General features: G+C 44.9%; 1 protein-coding gene across 4 annotated transcripts; it reads right to left on the bottom strand.

Moving 5' to 3' along the window:
• Positions 1-14,324: 14,324 nt before the first annotated feature.
• POMGNT2 (protein O-linked mannose N-acetylglucosaminyltransferase 2 (beta 1,4-)) lies at positions 14,325-19,230 on the bottom strand. Of its 4 annotated transcripts, none has more exons than XM_040433436.1 (2): positions 19,135-19,230; positions 14,325-16,788 (listed from the first exon to the last, which is right to left on the bottom strand). In XM_040433436.1, the coding sequence occupies exon 2, from the start codon at positions 16,697-16,699 to the stop codon at positions 14,963-14,965; it is 1,737 nt and encodes a 578-aa protein (XP_040289370.1). In that variant the 5' UTR covers positions 16,700-16,788; positions 19,135-19,230; the 3' UTR covers positions 14,325-14,962. The 4 variants fall into 4 exon arrangements, with proteins under 4 accessions (XP_040289370.1, XP_040289369.1, XP_040289371.1 ...); XM_040433435.1 differs by lacking the exon at positions 19,135-19,230 and adding an exon at positions 18,846-18,966; XM_040433437.1 differs by lacking the exon at positions 19,135-19,230 and having other exon boundaries at positions 14,325-16,409; positions 16,559-16,674.
• Positions 19,231-19,950: the final 720 nt, after the last annotated feature.

Genomic DNA, 19,950 nt, shown 5'->3' with positions numbered 1-19,950 from the left:
AACGCGTATGGTGAAACAAGTGATGTACCTGCATTGAAAAGCCTCCGATAATACTGTATGGCCATACAGAAGACAATCTCTACAGTAAAGGATTAACTATTCTTATCGTCGAAAGCTGCACCAAAGGAAATTGCGGAACAGAGTGGCAACTCCCGCGATCTTTGGAATTCCCGCGAAATCTAAACCAGCTTGTTGTATGAAGCGACTGAATAAGCCGGCAAATATTTAAATCTCCATTGAAGCAATAGGGAGACAGCAGACGCTAGACGGTAAGCCAAACATCGATTTAAAGTTTTCTTCAATTCGAAGCTCATATCGAGCTTAATAGGATATGCTATAAGAGACTTTTCACATTATCAGGATTCCTGTGGACACTTTATGAACACGTTGCGCTCCCAGTGAATACACCTACAACATTTTCAGTGACATTCAGTTTCCCAAATTGGGATAGAGCGCTAGAAGATAATACCCCCTCTTCCCAAATAACAGCATATACTTGAAGTTTTTTGGTGTGATATATATTATTGAATTTATCGACACTATTGAGTCATATGAATATAGTGTTGATCATATCTACCACAATATATGTGACTGTAATGTTGTATATTATTGCTACATTGTTCTTATAAATTTTATTACTTGTATTTTATGGGGATTTAATAAATATTTTCTGCACATGTCAATCTGGTTGCCAAGTGTATGAGTGCTCGCTCATTTTCCTATTACCACGTACATTGTGGGCAGTAACCAGGCTAGGATCACATACCGAATGTACAGCACATGATCGCAGAACCTCTGGAGGCTTATTTAGACTGGGGAACACATCACAGTCTCGTTAGGGCAATGATTATCATCATGTACCCATACATCATATTACACATCCATGGGGGCACGACTGCTGATTGTCACCCCAGCCGATCAGCTATTTAAATAGGCTCACAGAGCACCGCAACCTCTTCCAGTGACATCATGTATAGCGGTCACATGGCCTAGGAGCTGCTCAGTCCCATTCAAGTGAACAAGGCTGAGCTGCAATACCAAGCACATCCGCTAGCCAATGGGCGGCGAGGTAAGCTGCGAGGAGACCACAGCGCTCACAAGATCGTCACTGCCGCCTCAAACAGCAGATCGTCAGGGGTGCTAGGTGTCAGAACCCTACCGATCAGGTATTCCCGATCTATCCTCAGGAACACCCAGAAAACATCTTTGAACCCTATTAAACACTCAGAAAACTTCTTTAAAACCAAAATAAAACTCAGATTCTGGTGGTGGTTCACCACATCAAACCACTAATGACAGGGGATCCCGCTGCTTGTTTGTCTGTAAATCCTATCCCCGACCCTTGGGTAGATTCTCCTCCTATTGTTGCAGTGCCTTTCAAGGGGTTAGTCTTTCAGAGATTCACACAACTCAACCCATAATAAAAGAGAATATGGGCAAATCAGGTTTAGTGGTTCTCTCCATGGGCCCATCAGAGCTGCAGAAGTCCCTTCCAGGTATATGATTATGATACTTAATATATGATGACTGGCTTTCTGGTTTAAGTTTCATGTGTCATGTATGTAAATACCTCATTTCACATCTAATCTGCATCCCTTAAATATTTTAAATCTTACTTTATCTGGACAGATCATATAGCACTGATTATCGTAATCCCTTGATTCATGAACAGAACACTAGATGTGCAGTAAAGAATGACACAAAGGCAGAGCAGTAAAGACCCTATTATACTAGTCAACGATCAGTCAAACTAACATTCATTCTCAATCATTTGCCTCGTGATCAGTGCGCAAATGAGCAAACACTTGTTTATCGTTGATCACAGTTTTGATACGGGCATACAATTCAGCATTTCTCAGCATTAGAGCCACTCAAATAGGGGGTATAATGCCAAGAATATGCAAACTGTATAGGGATTCGAATGATTGTTTGTCCCCATACAGTACTTGCTTCATTTAAATGGCCTCTGTCAGTCAGCAGATTTGTACCTATGAAACTGTCTGACCTGTTGCATGTACACTTGAAGGCATTTGTGTTGGTGCCATGTTCATGTGTGCCAGAATTGCTGAGAAAGAGTCATCACGCCTGGCCCTGTCAATCAAAGTAAGGAGGGTGTTGCAGTTGCAGAGAGAGCAGAGCCTCTAGGTGTAATGGCAACGCCTTTATTGCTCCTAGAGGCTCATTGGGATATATTAAAGCATCATTATTCTCAGCAAAGCGGGCACATATGCAGGGCCGGCGTTAGGGGGGTGGGGCTAACTGGGCAATTGCCCTAGGCCCCCGTCACCAAAGGGGTCCCCTTCCAGTCAGTTGGCGGATGACGTTCGGGGGGGCCCAACGCCGACCCGAACGCCCACATACTGCGGCAGGGCACGGGAGCGCATAGTTCCCTGCCCCAACGCAGATAACCGCCACAGGCGTCAGGCCTGAGGCCTATGCGGTAGTGAAATCCCGTGCGCCTGGACATAGGTGAGTATTTAGCTTTTATTTTTTCATATTTTTATTTTATGTGCCAACTTTGGGGGACATGGGTGGGACACACAGGAGGACATGTGAAGAGACAGTACATCGGGGGGGGGGGGGGGGAATTGCAGTATGGGGGCAAATTACTATATGGGGGAAAAATATTATGGTGGGATTACTGTGCGGGGGAAAATTATTATGGGAGGGATTACTATGTGGGGGCAAATTATTATGGGAGGGATTATTATGTGGGGGCAAATTACTATATGGGGCAATGTGGGGGAAACTACTGTGTGGGGGCAACTACTGTGCAGGGGCAGTGTTGGGTATATTACTGTGTGGGGGCAGTGTGGGGGAACTTACTGTGTGGGGGCAGTGTGGGGTAAATTTCTTTGCGGGGCAGTGTGGGGTAAACTACTGTGTGGGAGAAATTAGTGTGTGGGGGGCAAACTACTATATGGGGGCAGTGTGGTGGAAATTACTGTGTGGGGCAAATTACTATGTGGGGGAAATTACTGTGTGGGGGAAAATTACTGTGTGGGGGGAAATTACTGTGTGGGGGGAAATTACTGTGTGGGGGGAAATTACTATGGGGGGATTACTATGTGGGGAAAATTACTGTGCGGGGGGGGGGGGGGGGCAAATTACTATGGGGAGATTACTATATGGAGCCAGCGTGGGGGGCCTTGCTATTGGGGAGGCACTGTAGGGGCAATTTTATTATTTTTGGGGATACTATACAGGGATTATCACCTGGAGCACAATATAGGGTGTTATTATTATTACTGTGGCACTCTAGGGGACATTATAGCTGCTGTGGACACTATAGGGACATTTAGGGTAATTTATTAAACTGGTGTAAAGTAGAACTGGCTTAGTTGCCCATAGCAACCAATCAGATCTCACCTTTCATTTTTGACAGCTCTTTGGGGAGCACAACAGGCACAGTATTGGGAGTGGCAGCAGGATGACACTGTGGGGGTACACTAGGATGGGGAGGTTGATGGAAAAATTGAGAAATCTAACGTGTCTGTGTTCCAAACTCTGTAGAGATGAGATGCGGCTGAAAGAATTTGTCATGGCGGTCTGGGTCAAACGGAGGAGAAGAGGAAAGAGAAGGTCTACATGACAGGAGATGTCCCTGGATGTAAGAGGTATGTGGTCACTGACATGTAGAAAGTGTTTTTAAAGGAGAGTTTAGAGGCTATATTTGTTTGTCTTTCCAACCTGCTTCTTGTTTTTTTTTCAGTTAAAAGGTTTACCTGGGAATTTGACATGGATGGTCTACCCTCAGGATAGGTCATCAGTATCAGATCAGTGGGGATCCGACTCCTGACACCTCCGCTGATCAGCTGTTTGAAGAGGCCACGGCGCTCACCAGAGCTCCGGTGAGCACTGCGGTCTCTTTATAGTTTACCAAGCCCAGCGCCGTACATTAGACAGCAGCGATGCTTGGTATTGCAGCTCATCTCCTTTCACTTGAATGGGACTGAACAGCAACTAGGCCATGTGACTGATATACAGTGACATCACTGGCCTCCCAACCTGGGAGAAGGATGCCATCCGATGTGATATTGATGACCTATCCTAAAGATAATCTTATACACCTTGCTGGTACTGTAAAATCTGCGTGGAAAAACCATGTGTAATCCGCAATCAGTGCAGGCAGGCTATGTGTGAATGTGTTGTTTGTGCAACATTTATTTTGGGGCCCCACTTAAAATTTTGCCCAGGGCCACACTTTGTCTAAAACCGACATATGAACATAAGACCAACACAGATGCCTTCAGCTGCCAGTTATAAAGGTACAAATCTGCTGACAGAAGCCCTTTAAATGTACTAAGCAAGGGCCAGTGTCCACTTACAGGCAGATTATCGGCCCATGTAAAAAAGGCATTAGAGAGGCATACAATCACTTCTAAGTGGATAAGCAATATATTGTAATAATTGTGTCCTTCCACTATCACATATCAGTTCTTTACTTTAGGTCTATTAAACATTAGACAAACATTTGCTATTACAACAGAGAAGTAAAATAAATGTGAAGATTTGAAGGACTGTCTAGAGGAAGGTGCTGAAATCAGCTCAGCGTGAAGTTGAACTTTTATGTGTGGCTATAAGGAACACGATGATTATAGCGCACAGATTCTACATGATGCCTTCTGGCTACGTAGTTACTGTCAGCACGAATGCAGAGACACGATATGAAGGAACAAAGGATGTGGCTGGAGGGTACGAGAGGGCTGCCTTGTGTCTTCAGCTATTGCTCCAAACAGATGTATTACATTAAGGGCTCATTCAGACGGCCGTATAATGTCCACAAAAAAAGGATAGCATTCAGTATTTTTGCAGACCCATAGACTTCAATGAGTCCATGTCCTGATTTTCACGGACAAGTATAGGACATGTTTCATTTGTTTTGCGGAACCGTGGAATAGAAAAGGGCCCCATAGAAGTGAATGGGTCAGCATCTAATCCGCAAAAAAACGGATCCGCATTTTTGCGGATAGCATACGGCCGTCTGAATGAGCCCGAATTGTTGCACACTTGCCTGATGAAGGGGCGTACGTGCTCTGAAAGTTTGCCTATATCATTTTACCACTATGTACACACTCATATTTTTGCCTTTTTTTAAACTAATTTGCAGTACCACAATATTTTTCCTGTACATTGTAACAAGGAAAAATATATAATACTGGCTGCCACTTTATATAGGCACAATGCTAGCTCTTTATATGGAGACACTTCTTGTTAGGATACTACTGGTGCTTTTTATGTGGCCACTATATACATACACAATTGATCAAATATGTGCGCTAAGAGCTTCCATTGACTCATTTATAGTCGGTATTGTACCACTCTTATTTAGACTGACCCCCATTTCTTAGCTCTATTGTTTGTATGTATAATGGTATGCAGTTATTTTATTTTTTATATACATACACGGTCAGCAACACATCAATATTACAGTACCCCTGAATTTTTCGATGTTAAAGGGGTTGTCCAAGATTTTGATACTCATGGCCTACAGTCAGGTCCATAAATATTGGGACATCGACACAATTCTAACATTTTTGCCTCTATACACCACCACAATGGATTTGAAATGAAACTAACAAGATGTGCTTTAACTGCAGACTGTCAGCTTTAAGTTGAGGGTATTTACATCCAAATCAGGGGAACGGTGTAGGAATTACAACAGTTTGCATATGTGCCTTCCCTTAAAAGTTTTTTTTGGGTGTTTAATATTGATGCCCTATCCTCAGGATAAGTCATTAATATCAGATTGGCAGGGGCTGATACCCGGCACTCCTGCCGTTCAGCTGTTTGAGGAGGCCTCAGCGCTCCAAGCACAGTACCGTTCATTGCATAGAAGCTGTGCTTATTATTGCATCTCAGCCCCATTCACTTTAATGGGATTGAGATGGGTATAGGCCATGTGACAGATGAATGTGACATGATAGGTCTAGGAAGAGGTCGTGGCACTCATCAGAATACTGCTGCCTCTTTAAACAGCTGATCAGCCGGGGTGTCAGGAGTCAGAGCCCCACAGATCAGATTATTGATGACCAATCCTGAGTATACTGATCGGTAACCATGGCAACCAGGACACTACTGCAGTCCTGGTTGCCATGGTTACTTAGCAATTTTTAGAAGCATTATACTTACCTGCGATGTCTGTGACCGGCCGGGCGCTCCTCCTACTGGTAAGTGACAGGTCTGTGCTATAGGCAATGCGCCGCACAGACCTTTCACTTACCAGTAGGAGGAGCGCCCGGCCGGTCACAGACAGCGAAGGTAAGTATAATGCTTCTAAAATTGCTAAGTAACCATGGCAACCAGGACTGCAGTAGCGTCCTGGTTGCCATGGTTACCGATTGTAGCCCCAGCGAATAAACTGGGACTCCGATCGGAACTCTCCGCTGCCACCAATGATGGGGAAGGTGATTTTAATTAGGGAGGGGGGGGGAGAGGGGAGGCTGCACTGGCTACCAATGATGGGGGGGTGATTTTATTTAGGGAGGGGGGGAGAGGGGAGGCCGCACTGGCCACCAATGATGGGGGGGGGTGATTTTAATTAGGGAGGGGGGGGGGGAGAGGGGAGGCCGCACTGGCCACCAATGATGGGGGGGGTGATTTTAATTAGGGAGGGGGGGGAGAGGGGAGGCCGCACTGGCCACCAATGAATATAATACTGGGGAGGGAGGGGGGCCGCATTGGCCACCAATGAGTTAAATACAGGGGAGGGAGGGAGGGGGGCCGCACTGGCCACCAATGAGTTAAATACAGGGGAGAGGGGTCTGCCCCCTCCTGCCTGGCAGCACATGATCTCTTACAGGCGGCTATGATATGCTTAATTAACCCCTCAGGTGCGGCACCTAAGGGGGTTAATTGTGCTGATCACAGCCCCCTGTAAGAGATCGGGTGCTGCCAGGCCATTGGGGGCAGTCATGTACACAGTTCTTAGTATATTCTAACTTGAAGCGTCCCCATCACTATGGGAACGCCTCTGTGTTAGAATATACTGTCGGATCTGAGTTTTGACGATCTAACTCAAATCCAATGGTATATTCTAACATAGAGGCGTTCCCATGGTGATGGGGACGCTTCAAGTTAAAATATACCATCGGATTGGAGAAAACTCTGATCCTATGGTATATTAACTCCTTACTTTACATTGAAAGTCAATGGGGGACAGAGCCGTTTGCAATTGCACCATATTGTGTCAACGTCAAACGGATCCGTCCCCATTGAATTGCATTGTAAGTCAGGACGGATCCGTTTGGCTCCGCACGGCCAGGCGGACACAAAACCGACTTTTTCTTCACGTCCGTGGATCCTCCAAAAATCAAGGAAGACCCACAGAAGAAAAAACGGACACGGATCACGGACCTACGGACCCCGTTTTTGCGGATCTTAAAAAAAAACCGGTCGTGTGCATGAGGCCTAACTTGGTAAAATTCTGGATTAAGCACATAGGCAGGCTACCGTTGTCTTAATTTATAAGGATTCCTTTGAACTCTTCATGAAATCCAAGGAGGTAAGCTTCAGAGATGGTCTTCCTGGTTCTACTAGATTTATTTGCCAGCAGTACTACAGAAACCTAGTGACCCCCGGCAGCTGCATGATACATCACCAGCAAGGAGGTTCCTGTTCAATGTCTCTGTGCTGCTGAACACAGCCTCCGTGGGTCATCAGTTTTCTGATGGCAAATTAGTTGTCCTTCCATAAAGAATAGAAAAATGTGCCTCTAGTGCCACCAGATGTAAGGTGACAATCCAGGTTTATAAAGTTAGACTGACGCTAGCCATCTTCATAAGTAAATGGCTTGTCCTGCTCTTAAAGGGGTTTCCAAAGATTTTGTTTTAACTGATGACTTCTCAAACAGCTGATCAGTAGGGGTCTCTGGTGTAGGACCCCCACAGATCAGATATTGATAACCTATCCAGAGAATAGGCCATCAGTTAAAAAATCTAGGAAAACCCCTTTAAAGGCTAAGGACACCTTTGGAGCCATTTTTTAATTACTGATTTATATGTATTCCGGGCAAAAATGTTTTTGCAATAGGTCTTTATTAACAATTTTGCTGCAGCTTCTATATATAACAGCTTTGATAAAATACATCTAAATAAAAATAAAAAAAATTCTAAAGGTGTCCAAAGCCTTTAATACTGAGAGTAGCTGCAGCTACTAGTCACCAATTTTTGTCAAATTTCTTTGACCCCTTAACGCCCAGCGCCGTACATGTACGGCGCGCTGATCGGGCAGGTGCATGAGCTGTGCCCGCCCGATCCGCGGCAGAGGTCCGGCTAGCAGTGACTGCCGGACCCCTGCCGCGGATCGGGCGGGCGAAGCTCCTGCACCCGCCCGATCAGCATGCCGTACATGTACGGCGCCTGGGCGTTAAAGGGTTAAGGCGTAGGCAGGAAACAGACACACAGTGAGCCCTGACTGGAACCCAACCCACTTTCCCTGCCTACTTGCAGTGCAAGCCCTAAGCGGCAAGTCCGCAACTAGTCGACATTACCTGTTCTGCTAAGTGCAAGACAGACACAGAGATGCAACTACACTAGGGCTGCAGCTAACGATTATTTGAATAATCAATTAGTTGTCGATAATCAATCAGGGGTCTGAAAACATCCGGGGCACAAGCCCACTGTATCACGCCCCTACCCAATTAAGCCACACACCCATCGCCAGAGGAGGGGGCTTTCACAATAGTTATTAACACCTTTCAGCAGTCCCCCCTTCACAGTAGTTATTAATCCCTTACAGGAGTCCACCCTTCAGTGAATGGGGGACTGCTGAAAGGGGTTAGTACCTACTGTGAAGGGCCTAGCCATCTGGGCAACCCCACAGATCATCCCCTCATCCCCCTTGTATCATCCCCCTTGTACTTGTTCCGCTGGCTGCATGGGCATGAGTTCAACTTCAGTCACTTTGGTGCGTGATCCCGCGAGACCAGTGACCTACAGCGGCGGGTCTCACGGGATCACGCACTGCAGGACGGGACTGCGCACCGAAGTGACTGAACTCATGCCTGCGCAGCACGCAAGTAGCGTCCCCGAATGTTTTGACCTAACGACGCCCTTGGGTCAGGGATTTAACTGCGGCGGTGTGGGAGCGTGCAGGATTTACAGGACCCGCATGCATAGCTCCTGACCGCCCCCTCCCGCCCCCATAGCAACGAATCGGACGATTATTCGATAACGGGATTCGTCGACAATGAATCCAGTTATTGAATATTATCGATAACGTTGATTAATCGTTGCAGCCCTAAACCACACAGAGAAGGGTAGTACGGAAAGAGGTCAAAACCGGGACGACAATACAGTACAAAATCAGAGGATGGAGGGTAGTCAAAACAGCCAAAAAAAAGTCAGAACCAGATAAGTATCATGGTTCAAAATCACAAGACAGAGGAAGGTCAGAGGCAAGCCGAGGTCAATATACTAAACAATCCTAAACACTCACAAACAGAACCAGGAGCACAGCAAGGGTGTAAACCTATAACTGGCAAGGATGAATTGTCCGGAAGGAATTTAAATAGAGCACCGAGTCCCAGGATCAGAACCTGATAGGTCCATGACTCGGTGCTCCATTAAGCCTCATTCACACGTCCGTGCTCAAATCCGTGAGAAGGTCGTCAGTGATGCATCCTTGAAGCTGTCCATGAAGGATCCGTGTGTCAGTTTTTTGCTGTCCGTGTGCCATCTGTGTTTCACTGACACTGAACAGCTGAAAAATAATTTTCAAAGCATCTCTTCTTAATGATCCGTGAAACACGGATGCAACACGGATGGCATCCGTTGTTTTCACGGACCCATAGACTATAAGGGGCGTGATGGATCCGTGAACCCGGACAAAATAGAGCATGCATCCCTGCTAAAAACACGGACCCACGGACTGTGCTAAAACACTGATGTCTGAATACACACATTAAAATGAATGGGGACGTGTGCTGTCCGTGGAGAACATGTACAGCACACGTCGGTGAAACACTGACGTGTGAATGGGGCTTTAGTCAGACACAGCACACAGGAACCGAACAGTTGAATATCCAAGTACCTCTAAGGGTGCATTTATATTTTCTGCTAACTTTCTACAATTCCATGCACATGCTTCTAGTGGCAACAAACCTGATGTGTACATTCCCTAACTGGACAACCCCTTATTGCAGTTCTGTAAGAAAGTAGAAAACAATGGACCACCTTTTGTTGTTCCTCCCTCATGCTATTCATTGATTATACCGGGAGATGTGCTGCTGATAATCCTGATGAAAGATTCCCATCAGTCGATGAACGAGCTGGTTATCGCAAATGATTGTTCCTATGAAAGGTTAGTCCCGGTAATTTGCCAATAATCATGCAGTCTAATAACCCCTTAAAGGGAACCTGTCACCGGGATTTTGTGTATAGAGCTGAGGACATGAGTTGCTAGATCGCCGCTAGCACATCCGCAATACCCAGTCCCCATAGCTCTGTGTGCTTTATTGTGGAAAAAAAATATGATATGATACATATGCAAATTAACCTGAGATGAGTCCTGTCCCTGACTCATCTCAGGTTAATTTGCATATGTATCAAATCTGTTTTTTTGACACAATAAAAGCACACAGAGCTATGGGGACTGGATATTGCGGATGTGCTAGCGGCCATCTAGCAACCCCTGTCCTCAGCTCCATACACAAAATCCCGGTGACAGGTTCCCTTTAAGTTTCATTCTGCAATCACCATTCCTTCATTCATTTTCAGACCCTCTGATAATCAGTTTGCAGCCTGCTCCCAGTTTAGACTTTTGCCACGTGGCCGTGTCCCTCCCAGAAATTCATATTGGATGTGAGGTCTGTATGTCTGGGGTGCTCCAGTCTTTTCCCTCTACGGCCTGTGTGAGCCCCCTTTCTGTTCAGTCTGTTGCTTCAAGCTCGCCTGGTTTGGGCAGAGGCCATAGAACTGCCTTGCATTAGAATGTGGGTTTGGTTACCATGCAGCTGTGCCTGGTTGATTTGGGTAGAGTGCTGATTGTTGGGCCTATTTAGATCCAGTCCTGGCTTTATCCTAGTTGTCAGGTATATTGTTTGTCATGTGCTTGGCCTCCTAGATTCTGTTCTAGTCTTGCGTATTTTCTGGATACTCTTGAATCTGTAGCTCTATAAAATCTAGAGTGCAACTTTGCCTTTTGAAAAAGGAAAAGCCCAAGCCATTTGTAAATGGACACAAGAGACACATTATAATGCATTTCTAATTAATAGATTTTTTTTTTTTTCCAATTTTAGTCCAAGCACTCACAATTATTTCATCACAATCTAAATAATATACACATGGTACCAAGATAATTGCTGAAATATTGTCTAAGTAGTGAAAAAAATACACTTTTAATTTTCAGATGCATAAATCAACGTACTCACTGGGAAAGGGGGTAAAATGGCTGCTTGATAGAAATGTAATACATTTACAAGTAGGCTGGTTTCAGAGAGCTGTGAAATAGTCACATTCAGTATCTGTATTACAGCGGCAATACTTGAATTTGGCCATGTGCATCCCGCACTTTTCATGGGCCCCACTGTCAAAATGCCTATTCTTGTCTGCAAAGTGGACAAGAATAGGACTTGTTCTACAATTTGCGGAACAACTGCACAGATACGGATGACATCCGTGTGCCGTACGCATTTTTTTTGCGGCCCCATAGAAATGAGTCAGTGTTAGAATCGGATGTGGACCGAAAATACGGTTGTGTGAATGAAACCTAAATATATATGGTATAATCACTTTTTTTGTTAGGCTACTTTCACACTAGCGTTTTCAATTCCGCTATTGAGATCCGTCATAGGATCTTCTCAATAGCAGAAGAAAACGCTTCAGTGAACTGAACGAAACAGAATGCATTCCATTCCGTTTGGTTGCGTCGCCATAGCAGACAGAATAACGCTGCAAGCAGCGTTTTTTTCTGTCTGCGATGTGGTGCGGATCCGTCCTGACACACAATGTAAGTCAATGAGGACAGATCAGTTTTCTGTGACACAATAGAAAATGGATCCGATCCCTATTGACTTTCAATGGTGTTCATGACGGATCCGTCATTGTTATATAAGACATAATACAACCGGATCCGTTCATGATGGATGCATGCGGTTGTATTATTGTAACGGAATCGTTCTTGCAGATCCATGACGGATCCGCAAAAAACGCTAGTGTAAAAGTAGCCTTACACGGTTGCCCTCTATGTGCTCTTTCCCGGACCAGTAAGAGTAGGCATGTCTTCAGCAGCATCCCATGTGGGTAGCAAACTAAAATTCCCATCATGCATTACTGACTGCTATCCAGGCTGTTCCCATTTTCATATTGTGTTACCTCAATACTCAGCCTCTAACATCAGATCAGAGTTATAGCCTTCTATATCTCCTAGTGCTGGAACTGAGCATGCTCGACCAGCAAACTACAGCTGTCTACAGGTCATAACCCTAGGCAGCGGGCTATAAACATTGCATAACAGGCCAGCAAGTTGTGAGTGAATATGTTAAATTACTGAAAAGATTCAATTACTATATATTAAAGGTTTTTACTTTGTACCACATACTTTCAAAAGGAGTCAGGTTTTGCATACTGAAATACCCCTTTTAGGAGGAATCATGGGATGTCCAGGTGGCGTACCTGTAACATAGGAACTGGAATGCAGCTGCATTACAGCCATCTGAAACCAGCCTTACAGTATTGATAGAAAACGTTGCTTAAAGGGGCTTTCCGAGACCATCCTCTGGATAGGTCATCAGTATCTGATCGGTGGGGGTCTGACACCCAAGTTCCCCGCTGATCAACTATTTGAGAAGACACCGGTGCTCCTGTGAGCATGGCATCCTACTTATAGCGTCGTCCATTTGATAGCGGCTATGCTTGGTATCGCAGCTCAGCACCGTTCACTTCAATGGGACTGAGCTCCTCCTAGGCCACGTGACACCAATGAATGTGACATTGCATGGACTAGGCCAAGCTGCGAGAAGGTCACGTCGCTACTATGAGTGCCGGTGCCTTTTTAAACAGCTGATCCAATCAGATACTGATAACCTATCCAGAGGATCGGTCGTCAGTATAAAAATCTCAGAAAACCCCTTTAAGGCGTATGTTCATCTATGAACACAATCTCACAGTTAATATACAGAATACAGTTGAGTAAAGGCTATTGTGTTACTTATATTGTACCGATTATGAACTATACACTGTATTACATTCATATCTGCATACAGTTCTCCGGAGCTCTTCTTGGATTAGTCTGTTGACAAGCTTGCTCACAGTTTTCAATAGCAAGCAGCAGAATTGTAAACCGGAACTGGTCTATAGTAAATGTACTATAGAGAAATACACAGAAATAAAGCAATGCGTTCACTGTATATGAAATGTATAGCAATGTCCAAATGTGAACATACCCTTTCATTCTTTTTTTTCTTAACAATACATGAATATATAATGAAATGTAGTTCATTATCCATAAAACAAGCACGCTCTGTACAACTGATTATTATAAAACTATAGATTCAATTATGATTAAAGGGGGTCTGACAGCTGCAAAATCTCTTTCAAGCTAACCCAAATGCCTCTCCATACCGGGCACCTACATTTGACTGCCAAATCTGACACAAAAATTTGCAGAAATTCATATTTTAAGCCTCATGCAAATTAGTAATTAAAGGGCATCTGTCATCAATTACCAGTAGCTGGAACGGTTGGCCGATGTAGATCCGCAGGTGACAGACAGGCCAGGCAGTGAAAACATATTCCCGCCTGGCCCTGAAGTCTCGCAGGAGCACATTAGGCACTTGTGCAGTAGAGGGATGGAGATTGCCCATTTGCCTGCCAGTCTCCATCCCTTTGTGGTGATGGACCATGTGATTGGACCATGTGATCTGACGTCACCACGGGTCCTTTAGCTGGCAGCTCATGATTAAAGAAGTAAGAAGAGACCGGCAGCTACGCAATCAAGAGAAGGTGAGTTAATTATTTTTTAACCCTCAATTGACCACCTACTAAGCATTCTGTATTAAAGAATGCTATTATTTTCCCTTATAACCATGTTATAAGCCAAGGGAAAATAATACAGTGAATAGACTGTCGTCTTAGCAACCATGCGTGAAAATCGCACCGCATCTGCACTTGATTGCGGATGCTTGCGATTTTCACTCAGCCCCAAACGCACAGTATAGAGCATGCTGCGATTTTCACGCAACGCATAAGTGATGCGTGAAAATCACAGCTCATGTGCACAGCCCCATAGAAATGAATGGGTCAGGATTCAGTGCGGGTGCAATGCGTTCACCTCCCGCATTGCACCCGCGCGGAAATCTCGCCCCTGTGAACTCAGCCTAAGTGCACCAAGGGCAGACGTGAGCTACTCAGTGCATAGATGCTCCACTTTTTCCTCCATGCACTTCCCACTCTACCTTGATTGACATAGCAAGGCTTTCCCAGCATCAACACATCTGGCCATTAAATCCTCGTGCTGTTAGTTTCATCCTTGTCACTGAGGCACGTGCACCAGGGCTTGCACTAATGGCACAGGCAGCACAATACTCCAGGGTCCAACCGAATGGCACTAGGGAAGCCTGGCCCTGTCAATCAAGCTAGAGTGGCAGGCGCTTGGAGGGAAAAAGCAGAGGAGCTATGGTGCACTGAGGTCACACTCGTGCATATGGATTAAAAGATGAATTCCTCCAGATTGCAGTATCAGATCTGGCAGCAATGTATGTGTGCAATATGGGGAGGCCCTACCAGGCATTGGGGTTACTTTGAAAGGGATTTGGCAGCTGACAGACTCCCTTTAAGTCCAAATCTTCCAGTTATTATGGTCGGTGCGTAAGGTTCCAGACAGAGTTTTTACATGTAATATAGAAAAGAAATAATTTAAAACATGGAAAATCGAAACAGTCAGTGGTAAAGCAAATCCTTTTTTTACTGTTAGTGTATTCAGACTTGCCTAGTAATGGATGTACATAAATAATAGTTTTGTGTTATGTTTTGCACACCAAGACTTCTGCAAACGGCCCAAGTAGTGTTTTATTGAATATGCATCGGATCCACACCAAATAGGTTGTTGATGGTTTAACGTTTTCAGAAAACGTGTGGTTCTGGTAGGACAATATGTAAGGCATGTACGTGTTTTCTCCTTGCTCTTGTATCCATACTTCATATTTCACGTCTCTTACTTTCAAATACTTCAAATTCCACGGAATCTGCCAAGTCACAGACAGCTTTGTCACGCTTGCTTCAGAGGAAGAGGCCTGGCATCTGGATTCTCTGACCTTCCCAGGATACAATCCATTTGCCCACTTCTGCTTCCTGAAGCCAGGCTTAGTTTTAACAACACTTCTTATGACTTGAATGAGAGATGATACATCAACCTTAGTGTCCTGGTAGATACGGAAAAGCCACTCTGGATTACGGCAACAGAGATGACGCGGCACCTCCTTGCTTTTCATTATACGTTTTTGCTCGCTGGCACCTAGATGCATAATGCCACCTTGTTCCCATGGCCTTTCAGGGTACGCAATAGTGTTTGCCACTTCTTTGTTTTGCCAAGCAACATACTGGAGCTCCATGCCTGGAAGAGTTGCCAAAGCTTTGTATGGTGTGTAATGATCTGGGTTTACGCCATAAGGAAAAAGCTCTACCACAGAGGCCCCTTTTGGTAGAAACATAGACAGAACTAACTGTGCCCCATGCATACTGACAAGCATGGTAGCATTGCTGATCAGACGTACAATATCTGCAAAAGAGTGGTCCTCTAAAGAGACTGTGATGGTTTTCATCTGAAATTCCTGAGCAAGAGCCAGGAGTAATTCGGCCTCATTGACAATGAGTCGATTCATTGTTCGGCTGAAGAGAACTATATAGTCTTCAGATGAACTTTCAGCAGAGCTAATGTTCAGTTTCCCCAATATGAAATTTGCTAAATGTCTTATTTCATTGCCAGAAACTAATATATTTGCCTTTGGGCCCTGTGGTTGGACAAAGCCATACTGATACCATGTTGTGATTTTTGTTAAACCAACATAAGACCTGGTGAAACAAAGTAACCTCCCCAAGTTCTTTAACTGCTCCTTAAGGAGTGGCTGCTTATTGCTCATAAGCTTGTAGAGGTCAAAGTGAGAGCCCTCACCCCAGCCCTCCATAAAGAACAGACGGGAATCCAGATCTAAGTCTGGGAACTGCTGCATGGTGTAAAATATGGGTAAAAGGTCATCATGAAAAACGTGCATCAGGTTATCAGGATTAAACCTGTTCATTATGAGGGCAACGTCTGGTACAAAGACAGGCTTGGGCATAAATTGCAGTGCAGCAGCAGGAAGCTCAACAAAGTTGAAATATTGCGTATTGTGGTCATCTACTGAAGACAAGTCTAGCAGAGCAGGCTGGAACCGTCTAGAACCCAAGCTTGGCAACATGATGGATGAGTTACTGTGAAAGAAGACAAACTCCTCAGCCTCCGTGGAGTAACAAAGTGATTCAAAGCGACACACGCGATCTGTGTGCATCTTACCCGTACAGACCATTTTAGTGCCATCTTCCACAAGAGCATATAAAGCTGCTTGATAGTCTATGTGTACCTGGGACAACTCTTGGGATTGACGTGTAAGGTCCAACTCCTCCTCAAGGATAGTAAACTGTTCCCATAACTTGACATATTTCCACAGCACTGCTGCCAGTATAGACACAAGCAGAGCATTAAACACAGCGGATATGTTCATTCTGTAGATGTGCTGGGCAAAGATCTCCAAAACGAAGCCTAATAGGAGTGACTGTCATCATTAGTCCACATTAACATAGTAGAAGAAACCTAAGGTAAGGGGAAAAAAAAGAACATAATAAGCCAAAAGAAACCTCTGTATATCATCTTAGGCATTGTACATTATTGTGGAACTAGGGGTTGGAGGAAAGTTCCACCTACAGCACACAGAACGTTGCAATCAGAGCCACGTTAATGAAGCAGCTCATGCTATAAGGATGTAGTGATTGAATTCATCTTCAGCTTAAATAAAAATTTTACATACTAATCCTGTGTTTCTTTTATTTAAAGATGTAGTCCTACCAGATAGATTTATGTCCTATCGATAATATTGATCCAACTACTGGTGGGTTGCTAAAAGAAAGTGACTGTGGCACTTTTCAGAGATCCATGTTCCTTTGCCTCCTCCTCTGATGCATTTAGTTTCACTCAGTGGGTACAAGGTCAGAAAGCCGCCCTCATGTCTGTCAACCAGGGGCGGATTGGCCATAGACCAGGGATGGCCAACCTGAGGCTCTCCAGCTGTTGCAAAACTACAACTCCCAGCATGGCCAGACTACCTACAGCTATTAGTCTACAGCAGGGCATGGTGGGAGTTGTAGTTTTACAACAGCTGGAGAGCCGCAGGTTAGCCAAGCCTGCCATAGACCTTACAGGGAAATTTCCCGGTGGGCCGATGCCTCATGGGGCCGCCTGAGCCCTCCTCTCTGCTTATGACCAACTACATAATGAGCTCTCAACAGCAATTAGGACACTCATGTACCCGCCAGCGACCTCACATGCATTCTGAATGCAATCAGACACTCATGTACCCGCCAGCGACCTCACATGCATTCTGAATTCAACTGCTGTGGCCCACGTCACCTCCTAAGCCCCTTGTTCCATAGACAACTGAACGAGGAGGACAGAAGATAAGAGCTATTGATGGCCAGCTTTTGGGGCATTATATTGTGCAACACTGTGTTATTTAGAAGAAAGGAAAGTTCAGCAGCTCTCACCTGCCCCACCTTCACCTGTGAGCACGGAGGTCCCATGTCAGGCCCGGGTAACGTATTGCAATATGGTTCAAGAAAATCCAGCTCCACTTCGGTAAAGGAAAATTTTTATTTTGCTTGCGGTAAAATCACATCCAGTTACAGTTACAAAGTCGTCTGATTTTACCGCAAGCAAAATACATTTTTCCTTTACCAAAGTGGAGCTGGATTCCTTGAACCATATTGCAACTGTGTTATTTACTTCTACTGGGCTGGTATTGTTGACCCCGCCTACTTGTGTTGCCCCACCTTCTCTTAATTTGGACCTGCCTACAAAATGGGGCCACTTTTATTTTTTTGAACGTGACGTCTTATGGTCTATCGAAAGCTGAGAAAAATTCCCGGCGCTACTGAAAGCGCCGATCCGTTGTCAAACAGCTAATCATTAGAGGTCTCGGGTGTTGGACCCCCACCAGAGGATAAGTCATCAGTAAAAATATCTTGGAAAACCCCTTTAAACATTACACTCAATGGGCTGTCTGTGTAATACATAGACATGCTGAGTCCTCCAGAGGCTTATACATGGGGTGGGGGATATAACCGTGTATTCCAAATGTAACACCTACCCATGCAGTTCTTCTACCTCCATAGGGATCAATAGCATATACTTTATTATCAATCAAGAGGGTAAACCTGCATTGGATAATGAAATACTTCTTTTACTGCTTGCCGACCGTCCATTGACTATATACAAGCGCTGGGCAATCGGTGCTTATCCCTACAAGGATGTTTCATAAAATCCTTGCAGAGTTTGCAGCTGCATGTTGTACTATTAATGAATAAAAATAAAAATAGAAAAACAATATCTTTTCCTCTTATTTTTACATTTTCCTGGTTAAAAAACAACAACTAAAAATACTAAAATAAAAATGAGATTAAAAAAATAACCGTAAAAGGCAGAATTTTTTTTTTTATAACCGAACAGAAAAAAAAAAATATGGCTTTCAAAAATGGATGTACTAAAAAAAAACAAAAAAACAACAACGAGCATGTGCCTGGTGAGGAAGGGGGAGGGGCAAGGGTAAATTACACGGGCTTGACATGGTTAAACAGCGTTGACAAAGATATACGTACTATGTAAACAAGCACAAGAATATCATTGCAAGCAACACACACCATCTATAGCTCCTGGATGCTACATACTGATTTAGTGGTAGAGGCTTGAAAATCGTAAGCTAAAGGACCTTTGCTGGCATCAGGTACTAGATGGAAGGGGCTAAAGGACCTTACATGACGTCAGGATCACGTGATCAGTCACATGTAGGAAGGCTCGGGCTCTGTTTGTGACTAGATTCTGGTGTGCTAACGGGTTTGTGCATGTGTCTGTCTGTTCCTAAGGCTCGTGAAGCACCCGCCCTGTTACCTGCTCTGGAGGCCATGTTCAAATCAAGGAAATGATCGAGAGAAAACCCCAAGAAGCAGCAGCAGCTGCTCAATCTAGTAGGCTGAAGGACCTTTCATGACAAGAGCCTCGTGGTGCTCAAGGACCTTGGATGATGTCATGACCATGTGATCAGTCACATGCATAGGAGGAGTCAGGCGCCCGCTTGTGGTTTGACTTTAGCATGTCACGTGACATTGTGACATCACAAGGTCCTTACGGCGCCTGGAGTTTAGACGCAATCCTTGTGGTACTGGGGCTTCAGAGACTTCTATGGAAAGAGCAGTGCTGCCTACTCTGCATGCTGAGGAAAGGCGCACAGCCTTACATGTGTGAGCGCTTGTTCACACCAGTGTTTTGTTGCACCTGAGATTTTTGGTGAAAGAAATGCCAGTTCCAGATGTTACCTGAAAGTCTATGGGAAATATGAAATGCAGGCAACACAAGCTTATGTGGCTAGGGGCGTTTTTTGTGTCTGGCATTTTATAAATGTGCAAATGTTGAAGCAATGACAGGCAAAACTCTATTTAAAAAAAAACATAAAACTATCTGGTATGGGAAACCGGGCGTGCACGCACGATGGAAAAGACCGGCGCATGCGCAGAGAGAGGAAAGCGGCTGGCTGAGTGCGGGAGCCGGAGACGGGATCGCGCAGTGACGAGGAGCGCACCGCGCATGCGCGACACTTGCACAATCCCAGCCTCACAGCAGGATGTCAATCACAGTGAAGGAAGGACGGGTAAGGGGCGGGCTTAGCTTGACTTGAAGCTTGGAGGCCGCTGCCCCCTTGACTTCAAG

This window comes from Bufo bufo, chromosome 5 (genome assembly GCF_905171765.1).
Source record: "Bufo bufo chromosome 5, aBufBuf1.1, whole genome shotgun sequence".
NCBI classification, from domain to species: Eukaryota; Metazoa; Chordata; class Amphibia; order Anura; family Bufonidae; genus Bufo; species Bufo bufo.
Note: the sequence above shows the minus strand (reverse complement) of the source record. Positions and strands in the feature narration are given on the sequence as shown.